Source organism: Neltuma alba, unplaced genomic scaffold (genome assembly GCF_004799145.2).
Source record: "Neltuma alba isolate B1F8T4 unplaced genomic scaffold, ASM479914v2 tig00012398_pilon, whole genome shotgun sequence".
NCBI lineage: Eukaryota > Viridiplantae > Streptophyta > Magnoliopsida > Fabales > Fabaceae > Neltuma > Neltuma alba.
In genome coordinates, this window is record NW_021636891.1 from 60,639 (window position 1) to 69,465 (window position 8,827).

An 8,827-nucleotide genomic window follows, 5' to 3' on the forward strand; every position below is an offset into this window, starting at 1 on the left:
CTATATACCCTCTTTCTCCTTCTTTACTCACTCTTGTTTTTCACACTTGTTCCCTACCGCTAAGCACCTAAAACAAAAAGGATGTTTGATCCGCTTGTGAATGACACTCCTCATTGTTCTCTTTTTCAGAATTTCCACACCACAAATATATAAAAACATGCATAGTGACGTAAACATTGTTTTTTTTCCTATTTTTGTCTAGTAAAATATTAATTCTTTTGCTTTATTTGTTTTTTTGCCTCGTTTGAGGAATAACTTGATAACGCAGCAAACTCTGGCCAATGAAGTAGATCATCAATCTCTCAAGCGGATCAGCATTTAAACGAGCCATCGCTGAATAGAAACGAGCACACAATACAAACTACCTAAAGCAGCCATGGAGCAGGAGAGAAATAACAAGAAGGAACTATTCTCGTGTGCCATGAGAGGGAAATGGGAGAAGGTCATTGGAATGTACAGGCAAGATGCGGGGCTTCACAAGGCCACAATTACTCGCTCAGGACACACTGCTTTGCACATAGCAGTCGCTCATGGGAAGGAGGACGTGGTGGAGAAGATGGTCGACGCCATGTCCCGGAATGGAGAGGAACGCAAAAAGGCTCTGCAAACTTCTAATAATAGAAACAACACTGCCTTGCATTTAGCGGCTTACACAGGCAATTCCAGAATGTGTCACATCATTGCTAGCTTGGAGCCTACCTTAGTGGATGATCGTAACGTTGACGGTGAGACGCCTCTCTTCTTGGCCGCTATCCATGGCAGGAAACAAGCGTTTCTTTGCCTTCATTTCATCCGAAAACCTCACATCACTACTCCTCCCTTCGATGTTAACTGCAGAAGGAACAATGGTGACACTATCCTTCACGCTGCAATCCATGGTAACTACTTTGGTACGTAGAAATTCATTCATTCCCCCCCCCCCCCAAAACTCCTTCCACGAGCTATCTAGCTTCTATGTTGTATTGTTTATCCTGATCAACTATAACATTATTTAATTAATGCTATGCTATATAGATCTCGCATTTCAGATAATTCATCTGCATGAAGACCTTGCGAATTGGGTGAACGAGAAAGGGTGCTCCCCTCTGCATTTGCTGGCATCAAAGCCGTGTGCTTTCAAAAGCGGAAGCTGCCTTGGATGGATGGAAACCATCATTTATCACTGTATGTATGCATTTAATTATGGGCATTATTCTTCACGCATAGGGGGAAAAAAGCGCATTTGACTGATTCATTGGCGTTTGATTTGTCTTGAAGGTATTTATATTGAGAAGCTTAAGTTAGAAAATCAAGAACATCATAAATGCCCCGGTGCAGCCGAGGACAGTGATTGTCATGATTGTCCTGACAACTACAATATCCTGTGGGAAGCCTACAGTCTAATAAAAACAGCGGTCAAAGTTGGTACGTGCGCTTACATTCGAATCTTACACCATCTATATAAATTTCTCCCTCGATGCCCTACCTAAGAATTTGTCGGTATATATAATTTCGACTTAAAATTGCTGTGTTTTCTGTTTCCAGTAGCGGGCAATATTTCTAAACCTTTTGAAAGAGACGCGGAAGATCCAGGAGAGGGAGGTGAGAGGTCTTTTGAATTTTGGTACTAATTAAAATTGCGAATGTGAGAACTACTGAAAACTCTCATACCATTGCTTAATTAGGATCACGAGAAGACGGAGGTCGGGCAAATCCGTTATTTCCTGCTAATTACCAAGCTTGTTGCGATTTGATCAAGTTCTTTTATCTGGTGATTGTGACAATGTTCGGGAAAGGTATATATGCTTATATATGTTTGACCCATCTAATACTAGATATGCTTATTATATATTTTGGATTTTCCTCAGGATCTGAGGAATGGAGGAAGATATATGAGAAAAAGCGGACCCATACATGGTCTGTTCAGATAGTGAAACAACTTCTTCACTCCACTTCCTTGCATGAGTACGAGGATGATGGGGGAAAACCTCAAGAAGGCTATAATACGACTTCTCGACAGGATGCCACCTCCGACCCATCAGAAGTCAAACCTAGCAGCACCAACGACAAAGGTAATACGTGTTGTCACAAGAAGCATTTGATTATAAGTTGTAATTGATAATTATGTGTTTGACATGCGTGCAGAAGATAAACAAAGTCCTAAAAGGACTACAGCAGAGACTCCCATATTAGCGGCAGCAAAGACTGGTGTGGTGGAAATGATAGAGGAAATAGTGGAGTTCTTTCCGGTTGCTATATACGACCAAAATGAAGATAAGAAGAACATAGTGTTACTGGCAGCAGAACACAGCCAACCTAAAGTGTTTGAGTTCTTGCTGGAGAAGGATATTTACAAAGACAGCCTGTTTCATCAGGTGGATAAGGATGGAAACAGCGCACTGCACTTGGCAGCCACACTTGGTGACGACGAGCATTGGCTCATTCCTGGGGAGGCTCTTCAAATGCAATGGGAACGCAAGTGGTACAGGGTACGTAATAACAATTAACTCCCTCAACATTGGTTAAGCTTTAGATATGTTAATTAGTGACGTCATTAAATGTGTTTTAAATTGATATAAATTTACTATTTTACTCATATTAAAGAATATGACTGAAATATTTTATTCTCTCTCCTGCATTTAAAAGTCTCTCGCCTCATAAAAATGGGTAAAAATGAAAAACTATCATTAATCATCCTGTCAATCTTATATTTTGGATCAAAATTTTTTTAGAAATTTTTTATATATTTTAGATTAAAAAAAGTCTACAATATAGGTCGTTTCTAGAAGAATGATATGGTCCATAATATAAGTCATTTTGAGAGTAATTAATACCTATATATTTATCAATTTTGTCTTTGTAATTAATACTTCAATAGTAACTCCTTTATTTTTCTCTTTCATTTACGAGTAAAATCTGAAAAAAATTTCAATTTGAGGCGAATTTAATGAATTAACATTATTTTTTATTCTAATAAATTAGTTAGAATGACTTACATTATGAATAAGATTAAGTATATAGCTTCTAATTCGTCCGTGCGTGGGTGTTTATATATATATTTATATACTCCTCCGGTCCTAATTATAAGACCCAATTGACTTATTTGAGGAGATTAAGGAAGTAAGTTAAGTTGGTTATTTATAATAAATAAGTGTTGTTATTCCTAAAATATCCTTGCTAATTAAGTATATTGGCTAAAACTATCATTATTAGAAGGATTATTTTGGGAAAAAAATGTATAAATATAAGAGAAAAAATGGATTGGGTCTTATAATTAGGACCAAATAAAAAGTCAAATTGGGTCTTATAATAAGGACCGGAGGAGTATAATGTAATACCTTAATTCTGATGATGTAAATGTAATGGCTGATGCGCAGTTCGTGAAAGAGACAACGCCATGTGATTTCATTGGCCGATACAACAGGAAGAATGAAACCCCAGATGTTATCTTCGCCAAAACTCACAGGGACCTCGAAAAAAGGGCCGCCGACTGGCTCAACAAAACCTCAGAATCATGCTCGCTGGTGGCAGCACTAGTTGCCACGGTCGCCTTTGCCACCGCGGCCACCGTGCCCGGCGGAGTCGTTCAAGAAACAGGCCACCCAACACTTGAAGGCGAGTCACAATTCCAACTGTTCGCCATCTCATCACTCATAGCCCTGGGCTCCTCTGTCACGGCCCTGGTGATGTTCCTATCTATACTCACTTCTCGATTTCAAGAGCAAGACTTTGACAAAGTCTTGCCCACGAAGTTACTGATAGGTTTGACTTCCTTGTTCGTGTCGATTGCTTCTATGTTGGTTTCATTTTGTGCTGGACATTTCTTCGTGCTCAAGGATACACTTCATTATCTTGCTCTTCCATTATATGGGGTGACCTGCCTCCCTGTAACGCTTTTTGTTTTGGCACAATTTCCACTGTACATTGACCTTTTATCGGCAACCTTTAAGCATGTTCCCAAAAGTAGTGGCAGGCCCATGCTGCTTGACGTCAATGGCGATCCTCAGCAAACTCTGGCCAACAAAGTAGATCGTATCATCAATCTCTTAAGCCATGGAGCAGGAAAGCAACAAGAAGGGAATGAAAAAGGAATGGGGCAAGGTCATCAAAATGTACCGGCAAGCTGACCCTCATCACTTGTTACATGCCTCCACTTGATTTGAACAGTGGAAACTGGACACTCTCAAGCCGATCTTGTTGACTTACTATTATATATGATATATATGTAGTAACTTAACTTCGTGTGCAAGTAATTTAATATTTTATGGTGCTTGGATGTAATAAAGTGTGGTTTAATATATATTCATTTCGCTTTTGCGTTTAGCCATTTACTTTTTATTTAGCACTTGTTACGGTAGATTTTAATATGTTTGAAGGTAATAGTGGCTCGAGGCAACCAAAAAAAAAAAAAATCTGCATGTAATTAAGCGTTGCTTAAATTTCTCGCGCACGTGCACACAAATTGCTATGTATGTAACATAATGCTACCAAGTCAATAAACGTACACAGGCGGATAAACGCAAGTATTGAATCTGAACTAATCAAATCAGACCAAAGATATCAGGATCGATCACCATCGAAGTCATTATAGAGAGGAACATAAACATGGCCGTAATGAGTAATGAGATGGCGAACAGTACAGTTGGAATGGTGGCTCATATTTGAGTGTCAGGTGGCCGGTGTCTTGTTTAACTCCGCCGGGCACTTCTGCGGTATAAAGACCACGGTAATATTTAGTGCGGCCACCACCTTTCGCTGAGCATGATTCTGAGGTTTTATTCAGCCGCTCAACAGCGTTTTTCACGAGCTTTTGTGTATGTGTTCTGGTGAAGACAACATAATTTTATGTTTCGTTTATTCAGGTTGTATTTGTTGGAAGATATGATATGATCCAGAATCTGATTCAGCATAACAGAGATAACTTCAATAACCCAGCGAGAACAACCCTAATAATCTAGCCGATCAAGGGTAGCAGAAAATATCTGAAATAAATATTTATTATTGGTTGATTTTTTTATTTGTCGTTGCGTCAGTCAATATCAGTGTAACTAAGCTGAATATTGCAATTGTATTACAGCAATAAAATCAGAAGCAATTTATCTCTATACTCTTCTTATTTATGGTTATTTTTAACTGATATTACCTTTGTTCTTTTCCATTAAACCAGTAGATTGATACAATTATTATAATAATTTATTAATTATAGAATATTATCACTTATAGAATAATATTATATTTATAAAAAAACATTATTAGAATTTATAGAATGAATATAAAAAAAATCTTGTTTGTCAATGCAGACAGGTTAGTACTTATAGGAGAAGTCTTCATAAATTGTAGATAAAAATTATTCACTTATCCTCTTCTCCCACTACTGTCCATGTTACTTGTTCGGCTGGACTCGTGCAAGAAAGGTATTAAGTGACTTGGAGAGTCTTACGAGAGAAAAACTAGACGAGGCGGTGAGGGAGCTCATGAAGAAAGAACATGGAATAATGTGAAAGGATGGTGTCATGATTCCAAAAGAAGTGGGTTCAGAAAATGACCCAAAGAGGAAGCCCAAATCACATATGTATGTGCAGCCAGAGGAGGAGATGGAAAACGCCAATATTACGAGGCAATAAGATAAGGGCAAAATTGGTTATGGGAGGGGTGTGGATGATTTTGGATGATCTTCTCTCTCTGGTTATTCAAAATCTTTTTTAAATAAATCTAATGTAAGGCATAAAAACGGAAAATTCGGGGGCCGGGATGTTAGCTTTTTTATTTGGATCTCAAGAACGTTATTATCTAGCTAATGTGGTACTTCAATTCAAATGATTTTACAACGTGTTTAATATTCGGAAAAACTCTTTTTTTTTTAACTCTTAAAATAAAGTCACTCACAAATTTAACTTTTAAATGCATGAGCAAGTTGGGAATTTTAGTTTTAAATATAAAACCCCATTAATCTATTTTTTTCTTATCGTTATTAGTTTTTCACAGATTAATTAAACTAACTTATATATAATCTAATTCTAATGTTATGTAGAAATATTTAAAGAAAAGATCAGGCCAAATTCATTATAATTAACTAACGTATATAATTTTTTTAATCTTCTCAAATAAGTCGGTATTGAAATCCAAATGCAAAAATGAAGATGCAATTGAGTTTTGTAATTTTTAGACAAAGGATGCAGTTGAGTCGATAGATGACCTGCAAAATGAGCTAGAGTTACTTTAATTCTTTACAAACCAAATTATTGTTGATATTTTGATTAAGGGCAAGAGGCTACCTAAAGGGATCTTCGTTCGAAGGTCTACAGGACGTTATCCGGTTTTGTTTGGCGAGTCTGGTGTGTTGATCATCACAAAGATGGCCATGATAATACATATACAAGACCCAAGTCCATTGCTATTTACTACTCTAGTGTGTGTTAAATATTTGGATACTCTTACTACTACATAATTATAAATACTTGACCCTATATACTTGACGGTTATAATAAAAACTGTTAAATAAAGTGAGGCGGAATTCACCATAACTAAAATTGACCGTTTTAAAAGGAACCGTGAATTTTTCTTTGAAAATACTTGACGGTTCTAAAAAGAATGGTAAAGTATTCATCAAATATTTGACGATTCTTTTTAAAACCTTCAAGTTTATTAAATTTAAAATATTTATTTGACGGTTAAATTAAATAACCGTCAAATTTACTCGTTGAGATTTTAGGTCACCCTCATTAAAGCTTGTTCTCACCCTTCTTCTCACGCTGAAGCTCTCTGCTTCGCCCTCTCATCCATCTTCCCTTCCCATTTCCTTCAAGAGTCTAACACCGCTTCATGGAGGAGAGAAGCCAAAATCAAACTCCTCACCCTCAATCCCAGTACTGATGCTAAAGCCCTCTCTCGTCCTTATCCTTCTTTTCATCCCTTCCTTTAAGAGGTCGAAATCGAACCTGCGTTGGCCGTTGCTATCGCTATGGATTATACAGGGGATTGGTTGATCGTGCTCATATATTATGTTTTTCAAAGAATTTGAGAAAGGAAAGTTTTGTGCTAGGTCACATAACGTTTCTTCTGCTACTCGCTTGGTTTCTTACTCTCTCCGTCTTGTGTTGCGGTACCCCAGATCTAATGAACAGATTTTTATCGCGTTAAATCACCGATATAGGTTACCAGGACTAATGTGTCCCTCGTATGATGAGCATGACGGCCTGAAGACTTGACTACTTCTTATTCTCGCTCCTCGATGTCTCTCCTTTTCACTTTTCTGCATTTTTCTCAAAAATTTTCACCCAGAATGCTAGATTTCGGTCCTCAACTACTTGCTGCTGCTCTTTGTTCTTCATCATTGCTATCTCTGCTTCAATTATCTGTGCTTTTCGGCTTCTTGTTTTTGTTACTTTGTATTTCCCAATAATACATGATAATTCTGCCTCGATTCTTCATAGTTTTGCTGTCTGTGAGCTTTTTATTGACTGTCGGTTGTTTCTTAGTAGCGTTCTTTTGTTATAGGCATTCGAGCTTAGTGTTGATGTCCTTTGTTTGATTTGCTTGAGTTTGGATTCAATTGTCCTTTCTTTTCAAGAAAAATATGATATATAGATAGATATATGTCTTCTGGCTAGTGATCGAGGGGTAGTTATATAGATGCTAGCATTTCTTACTAAAATAGTTCGTTTTCATATTTAGTTTTAACAGAATTTAGTTACAGGTTTACTTTCTGAAGATTTGGAATGATTTTGGTTTCCTTCTATCTTTTTGGCATGTAAATTGGAAAATAAGCACACATAGGAAGTCCCATTACAAAACAATAATTTTCCTTATCAAAATCTTCACTTTGTAGTGATTTAGCAGAGGTGAAGAATATTGGAAAAAAGGGCATAAAGTGGAAATAAATGGCAAATAATTGATTGACGAAGAAGAGCAATAGTGAACTCTTTCTATGTAAAAGTTTTCTTAGATGATGCTCGCAAATCTAACTTATGCTAAGGAAGCCTATGGCGTGTTTCCTTCTTCTATATGAAATTTTATTATTATTGATGTCCTTGATATTAGATTTATTATTGGTACTAGAGTTCTCTCTCTTGAAGATATTTTCTTTCAACCTATTGAACAATTAATGTGGTTCCTGTTTAGATTTTTGCCTTTTATTAAAGTTGCTTTATAGGCTATCCAAACGGAGCATGTAACCTTCTTGCTTTGCTGAATGTTGACAAACAAAGTGTTTGATAATCTTCTCTTAACTTTTGACAAGCTTCTTTCATGTCTTTCAACCCAAATTTGATATTCATATCATGCAAATCTCTTGCATTGATGAGGGGGGAAAACACTTCAGGAGCCCTGTCGCACATAGTGCCGCTTCATTCTTAACTTCTTTCTCTGTAAACACCTTGTATTGAAGTATATCTTCCCAACCAAACTTATCCATGATCATAACTTTGGCTAGAAATATTTTTTTTCATGTTTTGGACCATATTTTGCACTTGAATAACTTGACGGCGGAAAATTCTGTTTTGCTAATGTTTATTGCAGTTTTACTAGTTTACATCAGAGGCTATATTCAATGTGAATTTATCGGGGGAACTTGAGTCTTATACCATACTACTGTCAAGTTCATTAATATGGTATTGTTCTTTCTTGAACTGCTTACAGGGGGACTTGAGTCTTATACTGCTATCTTCGTCTCTCATTTATTGGAGATGATGGCAATGTAGAAAGGATGTTTACCTTAACCAAGAAACCTAAATTGTCAGGAATTGAATTAATTGGAAATGTAATTTAGGTTGCATTTTTTTAGTCATTCATTAAATTTTTCTTCTTGGCTCTCTTCATCTTTTTTTTTCTAGGTTGTATCCTTTTTTTA

At 36.7% G+C, this 8,827-nt stretch overlaps 1 protein-coding gene across 2 annotated transcripts; it reads left to right on the plus strand.

Moving 5' to 3' along the window:
- Positions 1-383: 383 nt before the first annotated feature.
- LOC114726653 (uncharacterized) lies at positions 384-4,264 on the plus strand. Of its 2 annotated transcripts, none has more exons than XM_028913316.1 (8): positions 384-890; positions 1,015-1,164; positions 1,258-1,404; positions 1,525-1,581; positions 1,665-1,775; positions 1,848-2,051; positions 2,125-2,468; positions 3,357-4,264. In XM_028913316.1, exons 1-8 carry the CDS (start codon positions 422-424, stop codon positions 4,104-4,106), a joined length of 2,232 nt encoding a protein of 743 aa, XP_028769149.1. In that variant the 5' UTR covers positions 384-421; the 3' UTR covers positions 4,107-4,264. The 2 variants fall into 2 exon arrangements, with proteins under 2 accessions (XP_028769149.1, XP_028769150.1); XM_028913317.1 differs by having other exon boundaries at positions 384-878.
- The last annotated feature ends 4,563 nt before the right edge of the window (positions 4,265-8,827 follow it).

Bases quoted from the DNA above. Each gene is read 5' to 3' on its own strand.
- LOC114726653 (XM_028913316.1), top strand. From the start codon at position 422: ATGAGAGGGAAATGGGAGAAGGTCATTGGAATGTACAGGCAAGATGCG. The intron at 1,405-1,524 runs GTACGTGCGCTT...TTCTGTTTCCAG, and splicing joins AAAAACAGCGGTCAAAGTTG to TAGCGGGCAATATTTCTAAA. The intron at 2,469-3,356 runs GTACGTAATAAC...GCTGATGCGCAG, and splicing joins GGGAACGCAAGTGGTACAGG to TTCGTGAAAGAGACAACGCC.